Raw genomic sequence first — 17335 nt, 5'->3', positions numbered from 1 at the left:
TTTTACCCTTAAAATTGTATATGCAGTAAAGCACACACTGTACAATTATTGCTTTCATCATATCGCTTTATACATTTATTGTAGATGCATTTGCTAAATGAAACTGACAAAGATGAAAAATCTGATACCCACTTTAACTTGACATTTATTGTAGCAGAACCCAAACACTTTAGTGATAAAAGTGTTTTACTGTACTTGCTTCTTGATTAATAATCAAATACACCCAAGCACAGTGAGACCTTAGCATGTGAGTAGTCTCATTGATTTCAGTGGCATTACTCACGTGCTCACAGTTAAACATTGTTTCTATGAACACAGGTATTTGCAGTTGTCATTCTGCCAAAAAGTTTTGGGAATTACTTGAAACATGTGAAGCCCTAGTCATGTTTTATAGCTGATTTAACGCTAATCCACAAAGAATGGCCAGAGTCTCCCACCCCTGCTGTTCTGACCACTTTCCCTGTTGCACCTCTCAGGCAGTGCAAAGATACCAGATCTGGCCACAGCTTCCTAGCTGAGAATTCTCCCTGTGGGAGGGGTCTGCTGATGCAAAGACTCCAGAGCTGGAGACATATATTAGGCTCCTATACCAACTGCCCACTCAGCCCTGGCATAGCTGGCTCCCTGATGGCCCCAAATCTCTTGCACTGAAGAGATCTCAGTACAGGAGAGAATCTGGCCTAGCATGTTCGAATCATGAAAAAATGCCCTGATTTTCTGTACTGTACAAAGCCTATTCAAGACACAGTAGGTTTTAGTTTAACATGCTCCAGTATTTGCAGCTCATAAATTTTGCATCTACAGGGTTCAGTTCTCAAACACCTGATTTATACCAGCTCAGTTGCTTTATGCTATTTCTCTGTGCTGTACACAGAGGGTGCTGTCTGCCAGGCTGTTAAATTAACACCACTTACCGATACTTAGATGGCAACTGGATGATTATGAACTCAAGTGCAGATTGCAAATATTGGCAGTGGGATTTCACTGCTATTAAAGGGCAGACTACATCTTTCAGACACAGCCCTGAGCAGGAGGCAATACAGACCTGCACATCTCCAACAGGAGCACCCTGAAACGTCATCCTGGAGGGAGGCATAATGCCTTCCAGTGCATATAGGAGAGCAGAGGGAATGTGCCTACTATACCACCATGTGATGTGATCACAGCCATGCTCCCTTTCTGTCTCAGTTGTGGCTGGGCCCCGTTTCGGGGAACAAAAGGGTGGGAAGGCTCCTTGCACATTCACCCAACATTGTGCTTCCACATAGGGGCTGGTGACAATCAGTCCCACAAGTACTAACCAGGTGTCAGCACTGACTTAGTACTTTCCAATATATTAGGCAACAAAACATAAGCCTTTATTGGTCTATAAAGCTATGAACTCATGATATAAGCAGGGAGTTGGACTAGATGACCTCCTAAGGTCCTTTCCAACCCAAAGATATTCTGTGATTCTATGATTCTATATTGTAGGAGAATTGTCTCAAATCAGGCACTCACTCATCTGGAAGGCCCTAATGCTACCGCTTGTATGAAAAGCTGATGTCTGGGGCAATTGCACCCTCTTAGGAAAAGAGACTAATAATAGGTTCTCACAAAATTTAGAACTTATACCAATCTGTGTGGGTTGCAAAATTGGACAGGAAATCGTGCTTTTGGATCATATTTCTAGTACTTGCTGTTTGAGTTGAGTCAGAAATACCACAAGAGTAGCATAGCTCATGATATTTTGATATATCTGCTTCCTGACAAAGGCAGATGGTGCTGAGTTGCACAGAAATAAGATAAATGCTAACCAAAACATTTTTTCTAGTTTTTAAAAGGTTTCTGTTTGAGTTCTGGATGAAGATCCAGTTTAGCGATTGCTTAACCGGAATTGGCCTTCCTCCCTGCCACTGGAACACAGTACATCATGTATCTTCACGTAGCAAGAGGAAGAAAAGAAAATCATTTAAATGCTGTTCTTGTTCTCCGAAGGTAAAAAATATTAAAGGAGGTTGGAAAAGGAAAGAAAAAAAAATGTTTAAAGAATTTTCAAATTCAGTAACAACCTGAGTTATTACTTGAACATTCTTTGGTCTATGCTCACAGAGTGAAACTATGTGGGAAAGTCTGAAACTATATGAAGTACCTCATGGAGGGTACCCAAATCTTGATATTACTTATATATCTATGCAGCAGTCACTGATACTAGGTAATAAATAAGATATCGGAACATCTACAGCAGTAGGTGGAAGGAAAGCCTGTAAGAAAAGCCAGTGAAGTTACATGCAGTTAGTTTTGGATAAGCCATATGAGGCATACATTAAATTTGCACAAGAATTGGGGAGGAATACTCAACTGGCCCATTAAACTTTGTAAAACTTAGAATATTTTTTTAAAACTCATACACATTTTGTTACTTGCTCTTTCTTAAGTTTTGCTTTCCCCTCCCATTTATCACCTCAGGATGTTAGAGCAAATAGTACTCTTGCACTCTTAAGTATCATAGAATCATAAAAAGAAAAGGAGTACTTGTGGCACCTTAGAGACTAACCAATTTATTTGAGCATAAGCTTTCATGAGCTACAGCTCACTTCATGCTGTAGCTCATGAAAGCTTATGCTCAAATAAATTGGTTAGTCTCTAAGGTGCCACAAGTACTCCTTTTCTTTTTGCGAATACAGACTAACACGGCTGTTACTCTGAAACCTGTCAATAGAATCATAGAATATCAGGGTTGGAAGGGACCTCAGGAGGTCATCTAGTCCAACCCCCTGCTCAAAGCAGGACCAATCCCCAACTAAATCATCCCAGCCAGGGCTTTGTCAAGCCTGACCTTAAAAATATCTAAGGAAGGCGATTTCACCACCTCCCTAGGTAACGCATTCCAGTGTTTCACCATCCTCCTAGTGAAAAAGTTTTTCCTAATATCCAACCTAAACTTCCCCCACTGCAACTTGAGACCATTACTCCTTGTTCTGTCACCAGCTACCACTGAGAACAGTCTAGATCCATCCTCTTTGGAACCCCCTTTTAGGTAGTTGAAAGCAGCTATCAAATCCCCCCTCATTCTTCTCTTCCGCAGACTAAACAATCCCAGTTCCCTCAGCCTCTCCTCATAAGTCATGTGTTCCAGTCCCCTAATCATTTTTGTTGCCCTCCGCTGGACTCTTTCCAATTTTTCCACATCCTTCTTGTAGTGTGGGGCCCAAAACTGGACACAGTACTCCAGATGAGGCCTCACCAATGTCGAATAGAGGGGAATGATCACATCCCTCGATCTGCTGGCAATGTCCCTATGAATACATCCCAAAATGCCATTGGCCTTCCTGGCAACAAGGGCACACTGGTGACTCATATCCAGCTTCTTGTCCACTGTAACCCATAGGTCCTTTTCTGCAGAACTGCTGCCGAGCCATTCGGTCCCTAGTCTGTAGCGGTGCATGGGATTCTTCCATCCTAAGTGCAGGACTCTGCATTTGTCCTTGTTGAACCTCATGAGATTTCTTTTGGCCCAATCCTCTAATTTGTCTAGGGCCCTCTGTATCCTATCCCTACCCTCCAGTGTATTTACCTCTCCTCCCAGTTTAGTGTCAAGTATGGACAGAGTCACATAGAATGAGCTGAGGTTTTTGATATTTGAATGTGAAATGCAGAAAAACTGGCTCTAGATTATATTTACACATGATATTTGTGAATAGGGCCTTTAATCTATGGTATTTACCTTATGTGAATATTCAGACATTTTTGGCTTTGTGTTGTAAACACAAACAGCAAAGAGAAATGTGGACACACTGTATTTCACACAGCACAAACAGAATGTATTTTGTAGTATATGTACTGTGGCATTACTACTAAAATAAAACCATCAGCATCAAGTCATATGATTTAACATATCACTTACTCTTTGGTTTCTTACAAATGGACCCCTTTTGGGAAGAGCAGGGAATGGTATTCCAGTACCCAGACGATGTAGACATTTCCACACAGTACTCAAACTGATTACTTGAAGGCTGTCCTTTATTCCAGTTGACAAAATCTACCACAGTTTTGTCTAGCCATAACCACAACCCTAATGACAAAATGCATTAAAAGAGTAGAGATAACTCACTACAGACAATCTTGGGTAATATGTGTCAGTCTGAATTTATATTTAATTTTCTTAGTTTCTAAAAAGAAAATTAAAAAAAAAATCTTCCTGGTACTTATTTCATGACATACAAATAGATTTTTACTTCCCTTTATTCTTTTTGAAAGGAAATACTGCCTTTATCTTTGCAAATTATGATTCTTAGATATAGAGAATGACCTTTTCCTAGTTTTCCATGATATATGCCCATATTTCTCAAGTGTATGGGACAAAACTTTCAAACTTGGGTATTAGGCACCTAAATCCACAAAGTTAGGCAACTTTTATTTAAGTACCTAAAGTCATATGCAGGCAACTCCCACTGAAAAGAAAGCCAATTTTGCTGAAGTGCTTAAATATAGAGACTTACACTTTGAGTACCCTGGTTTGAAAATTTTCATCATAGTTTCTAAAAGATCGTAAAGATACTGGAAGTATTGCGGGGGGGGGGAGAAAACTTTCTGATGACATTAGACTGAGGCTAATTTTGCTCCCTTCCATTCCAATGTTCTCTTTCTTTGTTCTCCAAAAATCCTGTTTTCCTGGTAACCGTAAGTCTAATTCTTTCCTTACAGTTTATGACCAGTACTGATTAACTAGTCAGCAGCTGCGGAAAGAAGACATCCTCTAGCCAGGATTGCATTGCTTTCTGAACTTAGGCACAGGTCAGGACAGCAAGTAAAATGACTCTTTGGGCCTCTTTCCAAATTTGACCCTGGCTCTGGTCCTTGCACACCGGTCAAGTGAGGCGTAAAGGGGCTGCAAGAGGATGGGGAGAATTTCCCTGGCAGAGGAGCAGTGTAGGGCGATGCAAGATGTGATATGTTGCCCCCTTGCAGGACAGCAGTAGGGGGCATGGTGGAGGTAGTGATGGGAGAATAAGGAGATATGCAAAGGGATGGCATGCCAGAGCACTTGGGGCTATGTGAATTCTGGACTGCAGTACAGTCCATAGGCATCTGTGAGAGACCTCTATGGACAGCTCTAATTTTGGCCCCCATAACAGCCAAGAATATGGGCAGCGCAAAGGCACCTTTGTCCCCTCTTCCTATGAACTGCACCTACTGTGTTGTGCATCTCAGGAGGTGTATGAGAATCTATCCCATTAAGCTGTTCAGACACTTATTACAAAACGTAGATAATAAGCATAAGGCCATTGAATTCCTTCGGTCTGCATGCAGCCTTTGCTGGAAAGGGGACAAGCAGAGGCAGCAGCTGTAGTCCAGGGCAGCCCCAATGGAGCCCAAGGGCTGGCAGGCGACCCAAGGCAGACAGCATTGCAGCAGGGGCAAGGGGGCTTACAAGTACAGGGGCTGCTAATGCCCAGGGTGGTGTATTTAATAACCCAAGGCATAACCCAGGGCAGCCTCATGGACTGAGGGAGGGAAATGACCAAAGGGAAGCATCCACGCATGCAGGTGGGCAGGCTGTGTGCTTTAGAGGGTGGGGAGGCAGCCAAGAAAATGGCTGGTGCCTCCTTGTGGCAGATGTTCAGTGCAGGTACTCCATAGGGAGGGCAGCCAGTGACCAGATAAATGGCCTGGTAAAGGACTTAAAAGGAGGTACTGGATAAAGGAACAGAACGGGGGAGGGGGTTGGGGACTCCTATGATTGGTATGGCAGGGAGCCAACCCTCCTCCCCCTCATTCTCATAGCCCTCCTTAACCCTCAAATGAGGGTGGTGGATGGTAAGGTCCAAACCATGGGTCGGCTGGGGGACCTGGATGGAAACAAAGTGCGGGGGTTGGGGGTGGAAGCCCCGGAGAATTGCTTTGAATAAGCATGGATTAAACAAAGGTGGGCTGGTGGAAGCCCTGGATAATTGATTTAAATAAGCATGAATTTGCCTCCACTGTACACTTGATCGGCTGGGTAGTCCCAGACATCTATATAATAAAGTTGCGGCCTGATTAAAACCAATAACTAGTCTCCTGTCCTTCTTGGGGTGTACCCAGACAATGACTGCACCACAAATAAAGGGGTGCAGAGTTTGTCTGGGCTTACCCAAGGGGAAGGGCAGCTCTGCTTTGGTGTGGGGTGGGGAGAAAGGAGGTCAGAAACTGCTGTAAAAAAGGTGCTCGGTGGTCAGCTTTGCAGCAATGACTCACACCCGCCCCCAGGAATGTGCATAAAGGTATGAAACCTGGGAGGGGCAAGTCTCTTTGTCCCACCCAGCGAGGAAGCCAGCACGCACCCTCTCTCCCCTAGTGGAGGCGAATGGCAGGCTGGGTTAGGACCTGCTGTAGGCATTATGCTAGTCGCCCCTTTAAAAGGGGGGCTGGGAAGGAATTTTTCCCACCCCACCAGAATTGGCTTCGGTGGAGTGTGGTTTTTTCGCCTTCCCCACAGCGGGTGTCAGGGAGGACCTTTTCTTGTGAATAGAAAAGGCGGTAGGCCATATATTGCAATGCATTTTGTAAGGTTGGGCGGATGTTCAGTGCAGGTACTCCATAGGGAGGGCAGCCAGTGACCAGATAAATGGCCTGGTAAAGGACTTAAAAGGAGGTGCTGGATAAAGGAACAGAACAGGGCAGGGGGTTGGGGACTCCAATGATTGGTATGGCAGGGAGCCAACCCCCTCCCCCGCCATTCTCATAGCCCTCCTTAACCATCTTACGAAGGTGGTGAATGGTAAAGTCCAAGCCATGGGTCGGCTGGGGGACCTGGATGGAAAGAAAGGGGGGTGGTGGAAGCCCTGGAGAATTGATTTGAATAAGCATGGATTTGCCTGCACTGTACACTTTATCTGCCAGGTAGTCTTAGACATCTATGTAATAAAGTTGCGGCCTGATTAAAACCCATAACAAGTCTCCTGGTCTTCTTGAGGTATACCCAGACAATCTATCCCGTTAAACTCTTCAGACACTTATTACAAAATGTAGATAATAAGCATAAGGCCATTGAATTACTTAGGTCTCCATGCAGGCATAAGGGTCCACCCATTTGGATCTTATTACATGCTTGGGCCCTAAAACTGAAACCAAACCAAAGAATCAGAAATCTCTCTCTTTTACAATATTTCATGGGACATACTTTTGCTAGATGAAATCAACACCTTCAAGTAAGATTTGCAGATTAAGATACCACAGGTCTAATTCATTTTTTGTAACTGCTTAGTAATCTTTCCAGATGAATTTTTATTTTCTATTCATTACAGCCTAAGTTATGATATATTTTAATCAGCTTTCAGTCTATTTAATGCAGAATATGTACGATTAAATATCAAAACTAAAATAATTACCATCAACATTTCTATATATTCCTGTCCAAAACCCACTTGTCTCTCCTTTATGTGGCTCTATAGTGTCTGCTAGAAATTTGGATTCAGCTAAATCTTCTATTGAAACCAAAGTAGCACCTGCAAAACATTAGGAAACAAATAAGTTGTATCCTGCCATAGAAACCAGCCTCAGGTTATGGCTTTTGATACAGTACAAGGTTCTGTAATAAACGCCGCTGCAATTAATAAGGTGTAGGCAAGTGTATGAATAAAGAATACAGAGGGTTGGAAGACTGTAGGGGAGGGAACAGTGTGGATCCTAAGTGATGTAATCGAAAATAAAGATACGTGGATTTCACTGCAAGCATAATTTGAAAACTTTAGGTTACTTCACACAAACAGAGTATTATTTTGAGGCTATTAGAGAAGCATATTTTTATAGACAATATATACCGATGGTTGTCATTCTTGTTTGGCAAGTGAGCCAAAAGTGTGTTATGGAACTCGCTATAGTCCATAGTATTTTGCAGCAAATGGTTATAGGATTTGGTTTGTGGGGAATTTTGTGGGCTGGAGATCCACAAGCGTTGGGGTGAAAAGGGCCTTGATAGGGGCTAGGGATGAAGGGGCTCATTCCCCCGGGATGGGATAACGTCTCCCTCCTTACCCTAGTCTGTGCAGCCTGCAGCTCTGGATGTTGGGAAGCTCTGCAGATGGTCCCACCACCCCGTGAAGCATCACTTTTCCTTTCCCTACCCTGGAATGGAGTGGTGTGGAGGTTGAAGAGCTGCTCTTGGATTGGTTGGTGGTTGAGAGAGGAAGGAGCACGGCACAGGCAACACCATTAGGAAGAAGGAAGGAGAGAGCTGCTTCTTCCTTTCCCTCCCCAGATTGATGTGTGATTTTGCAGCTTTCAGGCAATGAGTGCAACCCACTTTTGATTGATATAACCACAGTTTGGGAATTTTTTTGCGTGTGCTCCTGTTTCTAAATTTATAAGGACACTGGCCACCAGGAAATTTAGACTAGAAATTAGACGCAGGTTTCTAACCATGAGAGGAGTGACGTTTTGGAACAGCCTTCCAAGGGAAGCAGTGGGGGCAAAAGATCTATCTGGCTTTAAGATTAAACTCGATAAGTTTATGGAGGAGATGGTATGATGGGATAACATGGTTTTGGTAATTAAATATTCATGGTAAATAGGCCCAATGGCCTGTGATGGGATATTAGATGGGGTGGGATCCGAGTTACCCAGGAAAGAATTTTCTGTAGTATCTGGCTGATGAATCTTGCCCATATGCTCAGGGTTTAGCTGATCACCATATTTGGGGTTGGGAAGGAATTTTCCTCCAGGGCAGATTGGAAGAGGCCCTGGAGGTTTTTCGCCTTCCTCTGTAGCATGGGGCACGGGTCACTTGTTGGAGGATTCTCTGCTCCTTGAAGTCTTTAAACTACGATTTGAGGACTTCAAAAGCACAGATATAGGTGTGAGGTTTTTTGCAGGAGTGGTGGGTGAAATTCTGTGGCCTGCGTTGTGCAGGAGGTCAGACTAGATGATCATAATAGTCCCTTCTGACCTAAATATCTATGAATCTATGAAATGGTTTCGGCCAAAAACTGAGGTTTGCATTTATGATTTTAAAATAAAATGATGAAATGTGATGATAGAAACCCAAACCTAAGAGCATTGTAGCAGTACATACATGCATTAGAACCAAAGAGCAGAGATGACTATAAATGACAAGGGAAACTGATCAGCTTAGTTTCATTGTCTAAGGTGAGTGAAATGCAAAAAACAAGCAAACAGCAGTAATGGTGGAAAGTAAATTAAATGTTAAAATTCTTTGTCTTTAAACACAAAGGTTTTACCATATTAGTAATACAATTAAGAATTTTTAAATGTGAATTTTATGTGAACATTAAAGTCTGACCTTTTAATAAAAGAATATACTCACCTAATCGAATGCATTCGGTAAAGGATTCAGCCCAGCTGGTACTATGGGCATTAAAGAAGTAGCAATGGCCACAAAAAGGAATCCAAGATATGTGGTTTGTTGATTTAGGACATTTTCCAGGGAGTTGTTGTGGAGGATCAGTAGGAGCTATAACTGTTAAGAAACAGTTGAGAAACTAAAGTCAATGGGAATTTTGCTATTGACTACAATGACTTCAAAAATAGCATTTTTAAAAGTTATTTAAAAAGCTGCTAAGCATGTTGTTGTAAGTAGCTACTACTAGCTCAAAAACGATACCAAGTAGCAGAAGCTCCCAATCACAGCTCAACAGCACAATCTAATCTATATAAATTAGAATCTTCATCATCAGTAGAGCTGAGCAAAACTCGGAATTTCAATCCCATGGGAAATTGAGAGGGTTTGAAATTTTGTTTTCTTCTGATTTTTTAAATAAATAATAATCGAATATCAACAAATTCATAAGAAAAAAGCCCAAACACAAGACTTTGATAAGGTTGAAATAAACCAGCTAATCTTATTGAAACAAATATTTTTTAATTTTTTTTAAAACAAAATTTCAGCAAAATTGACACATTTCTGTAGGAGCTATAGATTTCATTGAATCAGCTTTTCTAACAGGAAAGCTGCCAGCCAAAAATTTTCAACCAGTTCCAACCATTACATTGTGTGGAACAATCTTAAACTTGTGAAATATTAGTGTTGCAGCCTCTTGTTACACAGTATACTCTGCAATTAATCATGTCAGGCCACAAATCAGTAATCCTGTCAGTCTGTACATACACTTCCCATTGACATTAGTGGGAGTTGCATATGCAGATCAAGCTCAGTGCACGACCTTGAAAAAGAAAAGAAAAGAACCCTATACTCAAGAAATTTAGGCTATTAAAGATCCCACATAAGTAACAGAGCATATCATGCAGTCTACAAAAATACATATCAGTCTAAAACCGTTGTATGTGTAGCCCATTCTTAAAGTACCCCTAATCCCCAAGAGTGGTAGAATCCCTTATTCCTCTCTCTTCAGGGGCCTAGTGATCCATTTTAGGATCAATGGGCTCTGTGTTCTTGTGCTCGGGGCTGCCATCTAATGGTCAGGTATGTAAACAAATAAACTACTCCTATGACCTCTAGGACGCCCTTCCCACAGCCTCTGGTGCAGAGGCATGGGGAGGACGACTGGCTGGAGTACAGCATACTCTGGCCATGCTCACAAAGGTTAGAGCAGCCTAGAGGATGTAATTTCAGAACTGCTAAAATCTATGTGATTGTTATATGTGATTCTATCATTTGGCTCACAAAGGGATGATAAGTACAGCTTTGCAAACCTTGCAAAATGAAAACATAAATCATATTTTCAGGTAAATCTAAAATTCCAATGAAACTTTGGGGATGCAAACTCACATGAGCTGAAACACACACCAAAAAGCTTGTTCTGACAACTTTAGAGCCAAAAATGTGGAGTTGTCCACACTTTTAAACCTCCTGCTGCTATAGCTAATGGTGATTCTCCTGTAGCTCAAGTGATCTGATTTTCTGAAGCAGAAGAGATTGGGTTCTATTATAGATGATGCCTATATATGCAGTCTATAGAGTCACTACAGTGTGATATTTCTGCTTGTCCCACCAGGGATTTTTTTGCATCCTATAGCACATTAGCCAACTAGAAGTCATTGTTTCCATAGCTAATAGGAGTAACCAGATGGAACTATCCAGGCTACCCTCCAACTGTTGCAGTGTAGTGGCATTATTGGGCAGAAAATAGAAGTTTGTGCTACTGTATACACGTTGCCTATTTTGAAGGAACAGAATGTTTCCTCCAATAATTTGACTTCACTGATCAGAGCCACTCCCATAAACTTCTGTTTATTCATTCAACTGGATAAAGAGACTCCATTTTACATACTTTAAAAATACTGACACTTATCCCAATAATGCACAAGTTCTGTTTGGCTTTAAGGGATGACTTTGAAATTTTATATAACTCCTTAGCTATCTCCTGAGTTCCAAAAAGCAACAGCAATCTGTGTCAATGAGTACTTGTTTGAAAAAAATGCAATATTAATGCAAAATACGGTTATGTACTTGACAGACACGGGTTCTCTCTCTGTTAATATATGTTAAATAGTATATATCGTTGTAAAACCAAATCCAACCTCTAGTGCAGGCTCTCAAATTCCAGGGCACCAAACTAAAACTATTACATTCAATTGCTTACCATCAGACTGTTTACAGACAGAGAAATAATTTTCACCACAAGATGCTGTCTTCCAGGTTCCATCAAGGTCTAGATAGACACAGGCTATTTTCTGGTTTGGTTCCCTTCTAGCCCAATTAGAATATTTGATTCTCCTGTTATCAGTCTATTTGTAATAGCCATCAGTCTAAAGGCAAAACAAACGGAATTAACAAATGGCAGCTCATAGACACAAACACGATACTCTCTGTTTACCCTCTAGCTCCTGTTTCAGATCAGAGGATTCATACACATCCCCTGATGATATATGCAGCCCTATTTTTGCAGGAAACACACATATGCCATTGTTATTATGACACCATTCAAAAGAGTACTGAGCAGGTGTGAGGGTGATGTAGAACAGTGTGCGTTATGCATTTGTAACCCTTCTGCCAGGTGGAGTCAGCAGCAACAAGGGCTGTGTTCAGTATCTAGGAGTTTTTCTTACCAATACAATGTAGAGCCGGATTGAGCCCCACCCAGCAAGCTGGGAAAACTAAAAACCACCCTGAGGCACCTCTCAGAGGCAATACTTCCCCACTCGCAAGCACTGAGTCTGTGTACAACAAAATAAAGCTTTTATTAAAAAGGAAAAGGGGACCCAGCATTAATTTGGGAAAACACCACAATCACTATTTAAAAGTATGAGACCATAAGCTTCCACCCGTAATACTCCCAACTGTGTTACTGAAAAAACTGCAGCAGACAGAAACTCAAATAGAAGAAAAATGTTCCACAAGCACCACATACCCCTCTGCCCATCCACACTAAATGCGTCTGTCTTTGCACCCACCACAGCCACAACTGCTGGGATAAACAACCATCAAGCAAAGAGTGAGGCTTTTGCAATATCTATTAAATTGCAGCTTCCTCAGAAACAGAAAAGAACTTTCTACAGTCTTTGCCATCTGAACCACATTTCCTAGACTTCCCCTCCAACTGCTGATCAGCTTTCCTCACCCCATTTCTATTGCTCCCCTTTTCTACTCACTACTTCTTTCTCCTACTGTGGCTTCCCCGCTACTCTAGCTGCATCTCAGGATACCTTTGAAGGACAGGGACATAGAAGAGTTAGGGATTCCTACATAACCTGATACTCAGTTTGAGACCATCAAGAGTGTACCTATTAAAGCCCTATAAAATGGATAAGGTCAAAATTTAAAGGAAAGTTCAAGCTCTATTTGGAGTGGCAGCGTACTATTCAAACCTCTCCCCTGTTTCGTGTTCTTACCACATTGCTGTTGAGACCAATCCATGCAGGCTCTCCAAACTGCAACACATATAACCACAGGAGTAAAGCACTATAGTGATCCAAAATGCTGGCAAGTTCTAAAGATTTTTCCTTGCAGTTGTTTCGTGCCTCTTTCCAATTCATTTTGGAGCGGACAATTGAATAGCTACTGTTACCATAATGAATAATGTCTGAGGTTGGAATTGCTGGGGAATGAAATAAATCAGGGTCTGTTGTTTTGGGGGGGAAAAAAAAACAATGAAAATTTTTGCAGGCCCGGATAGTTGTACCATTGCACCACAAATAAATGCAGTTTTATCCGATGAACTGAGCTGTAGCTCACGAAAGCTTATGTTCAAATAAATTGGTTAGTCTCTAAGGTGCCACAAGTCCTCCTTTTCTTTTTATGCATAGTGTGTTACAGAAGGCACGCAAGTACTATGGTGATGCATGCTAGTATAGAACTTTAAGTTAGGTAGGTGTGATACATTTTTCTCAAAGTAGTTTTCATTAATTCTTATATTAACTATTAGTGGCAAAGGCAGCACAGTTTACTGGAGCAGCCTCAAAATTACAGCTTTCACCTACATTTGTGATTTTAGAAATGGGTTGATGTCTCATCTAGTACCAAAGGGACCAGATATTATACCTTGCACTTGTTCGTTATGTACAGAAGCCAGGTTTCCTCCTAACTTTATGCAAGTGTTTCGTGCAGCATGCCAAGTCAGTCTCTCTGCTTCGCTGGAGCCGAATATTTTATAACACTGTCAGGGGAAATGGGACATTTTACTATAAAGTGCCAAAGAAAGCATAAACCATGAGATTTGACCCAGTCCTAGTGCACATGCATACTGAGCACAAAGAGTGGGGGAATGTTTGTAATGCCAGATAAAAAGGGGTGGAGCTGGCAGGGTGTGCAGTACTTCCACCCCAACAGGCCATCCAAGATGGGCACTGGAGAAGAACTTATGATTTAGAAGGTCTGTTGACAAAGGACATTGATTTCAGGGGTGACCTAGGAGGAATGAATTCTCTATGAGCATTCAAGCCTGAACTATGTCTGGTCCAAGTTCATCAGTGAGGTTAGGCAATAATTGTAGGATAAGGTGAAATGTAATAATCAATGTCCAAAGGGGAGAAGGAACTGAACAATACTATGTAGACTGGGTTAAATCCAGGCCTGTTTTGGCAGCACCCTGATAGTTGCTGTTTATCAATTGGGAGAGAGTTGTAATCTAATGGACAGAGCACTGGTCTGGGATTTAGGAAACCTATGTTCTGTTCCTGGCTCTGCTACTAGCCTGCTAGCTGACCTTGGGCAAATAATTTCACCTCTCTGGGCCTTAGTTTCCCGACCTGTAAGAATGGGGATAATGGTATTAACTTCCCTTGCAAAGTGCTTTGAGAGCTACTGAAGAAAACTGCTATATAAGAGTTAGGTTTTATTATGATGATGTTGTAAAAAACTATTTTCTTTTATATGTACTTAGCCTTTAAAGATCTAGGAATGTGCTGTCTGCTGGAGGTAGCTGCTATTTTGGTTATGTCTACACTTATAGAGATGTGTAGAAAGCAGACTCTGCATGGCCCCTAGCATGGGTATAAAGAGCAGTGTAGACGGTGGGGCACTGCTTAGGTGAGTAAAGATGCATCAGAACCTTATGGTATATATCCTAAACAGCTCTCTACTTCCCCAAGCAGTGCCTCCCCATGCCTACCCTGCTTTATTTAAGCAGCGTAGTGTCCCTCTGCCTTCCTGTGACAGAGCTTCTCCCAGCCACAGAGAAAGACTCCAACAGTAGGGAAAGGCTCCACTAGGGGTGAGGCAGTGGGGAAAAGCTCCGGCAGCTCCCTGCTGCCAGAGCCTTTCCCCCCACCTCCCCCTTGCCAGAACCTTTCCCAGCTGCCTCCCCACTGCCAGGTCCTTTTGCTGCCACATGGAGCTACACACCGCAGCGTAGATGTAGCCTGCTTTTCACTGTGGTATGCAGCTACATGTACCCTACGTGCCACCGCTGAAAGTGTAGACAAAGTCTGCGTTCAGTTCAAATGGAGCCTGTAACAAAGGAGACACATACTATGCTTTCTTACGGAACACATTATCATCTTAATTAATTAATTTGGCTAAAATCCAGAAAAAGAAAATCACTTAGACTGAAAAATTATGAATGCTATTTATCTCTTGAAAATATTATTGTCTAAGGACTGTTTGGAGTGGCAAAAGAATAGAAGAATGGTGTAAGAGAAATAAGCAGAGGATTTTACATTTGAGTATTTTGAGTAGGTTTGCTTTAGGATAAGAAAGTGGTCTGCTCTGGAGCAAACTTTGTGTACAGTACCTTTGGCATTTCTGCTTTCCCAGATCTCTCTCAAGTCTGGGTCTCTCATTAGCTTATTAGAATCTTTAGGCCAAAAATTTCAGATAGTGTAAACCAGCTTATCTGCTTTGAAGTGAAAGGAGCAGTATCAATTCACTTCTGCCGAGCTCTGACCCATTGGGTAATCAATCTTTTGTAAAGTTTAATGAACAACTAAATCTTCCCATTCAGTTGGCTTAAGGGATAGTTTGGGCAGTGACCCAGTGAGACATAAAATGAGAAGAAGGTTTTTCATTCAGTGCATATATATTTAGCAGGAAGATCTGACTATCTTCCAGTAATGCTGATACAAAAAGTTATTTCCCTGATTTGTTTGAGTGCTCATTGACTGAAGAGGTATATTTTTCTTAATGAAACTTGCTACTTCCCTTTTTTTCCTGCCCTAGTATAAGGGGAGTAGTTCCTTATTTTCATGTTCTTGTGGTCATGTGTATTTCCATTTACCACAGCAAGGGAACAAAGTAGTATTTTCACAAAAAGGTTTAATATTTGTTTTCCTTGTCACCTATTAGTTTGCTGATATTTAAGATGACAATATTAAGGTGTCCTGCTGTTTATTTAAAGTGGACCTAATGCATTTTTTCCAGTTCACCCTCATTCAGAAAACTGTTTAGACTTTCTACTCAATAGAACAGCTGGAATTTTCATTCACGAAACTTGTCTAAAACAAACCCAGATAGCAGAAAAAAGAAGAACAACTTTGGTTTAGGCCTACTAACAGATACAAAAATCACTCCTCTGTTAAAGGCACTTAAAGCGCCCAACGTAATTTGTTAGAGATTTAAATATGAGAATGATATCACCAAAACGGCCCAGCCATCCAGTTAGAATGCAGCTTTCTGTATAGAATGATAAATAAGATAAAATAATAATTCATTTGTTTCATATTTAATTTCCCCGAAAAATACTGTAGATGTTTGTTACTGTACCTTATTATTAAACAAAAGCCAGGTTTCAGGACATCCTCCCAGAGGAGAAGGTGCTGTTGGAGCAAATTCTGAGTGAGTAGAATGGTTGTGCCTTTCACAGATAAAGGCATTTTTAATACCACAGTTTATGTCATTCCAAAAGCCTGGAAATAAGTTAAATAGAGAAAATCACTTTCGGAGATTAACATTTGTAGTATCACTCTCAGAACGGTGAGCCTCCAACATTGTCAGTTAAACAGAATTGAGATTTCTTTGGAGATGTACCGAGCAACTGCTCCACCCCACCCTCATCACAATTCATTCCTTAACATTTATAGAAAAATATTGTCACATTACTCACCAAAATCTTTGTTCATGACCACGCAGTTTTCATCATTATTTGCAAAGCTGGGTTCGTTTGGGGCCCAGGCTACGTAGTTCACTGGGGTTCCATCCATCCAACTAAAAGAAACAGTATGACAGTAGCTACTGGATATCTAGCCTTATAATTGTTTTAGCATTACAGGAATCATTTGGCAAAAAAATTTAAGAGAAATACCATTCGCAATAGTGGGAGTTACATGGTGAAAGCCCTGCGCATCAAGTAGCGGACATAGTCTTTATTCATTATTAATTATTATTTATTGTTTGCATCATCGTATCACCTATAGGTCACAACCTTTTGCTCCATTTTACTAGTACAGCCATATATATAGTAAAAGTCAGGCTCTTCCCCAAAAACTGAGAAAGCCTGAAACTTCAAGCTCTCACCAGCGTGCCAGTCATCCCTTTGTTCCCTCAATATTTTAGTGCTGGCGTGGGAGCATGTCACTGCACATTTGGTCTTCTTTTGCTTTCTTTCTACCTGGCATGCTGCTGTGGAAGAATGAACTTATTTCTAGCAGCTCATTTGACCTCCCCTCCTCTTAATGCTCCAGTGAGAGCGAGGGAGCTGGCATTGACAATGCCTCTCCTCCCCTCCCATCTGCTCCAGAAAACCCTTTCCAAGCATGTTTCTAAAACAGTAGTTCTCAAACTGTGGCCCACTGGTGATCCTCAGAGAGCTGTCTGGTCCCATGCTGCAGACTGTCCTTGTTTCCTGCTGAACTGATGGGAGAGGATGATGAAATGAAGATTACATGTAGACAATATGATTGTCCTTTTTGGAACAAAGGAAACTACACTTCTCACACTAAATATGTCCATAGCAAGGGGCACAAACCCCAAGAATGAGAATCTGCAGAGCGTGGCATCTTTTGGAGGAACAACTTAACATAA

General features: G+C 41.6%; 1 protein-coding gene across 1 annotated transcript in view; it reads right to left on the bottom strand.

The window, feature by feature from the left end:
- Window positions 1-17335, bottom strand: part of LOC141981926 (macrophage mannose receptor 1-like) — a 44267-nt gene that overhangs the window by 1455 nt on the left and 25477 nt on the right. Inside the window, 8 exon segments of the mRNA XM_074943547.1 lie at window positions 3887-4054; window positions 7353-7469; window positions 9287-9439; window positions 11523-11688; window positions 12772-13001; window positions 13421-13535; window positions 16079-16221; window positions 16419-16519. Coding sequence (XP_074799648.1) covers window positions 3887-4054; window positions 7353-7469; window positions 9287-9439; window positions 11523-11688; window positions 12772-13001; window positions 13421-13535; window positions 16079-16221; window positions 16419-16519 — 1193 coding nt within the window.

This window comes from Natator depressus, chromosome 2, assembly GCF_965152275.1.
Source record: "Natator depressus isolate rNatDep1 chromosome 2, rNatDep2.hap1, whole genome shotgun sequence".
Lineage (NCBI taxonomy): Eukaryota > Metazoa > Chordata > Testudines > Cheloniidae > Natator > Natator depressus.
The sequence above is the reverse complement of the archived record's forward strand: the minus strand, read 5'-3'. Positions and strand labels throughout refer to the sequence as shown.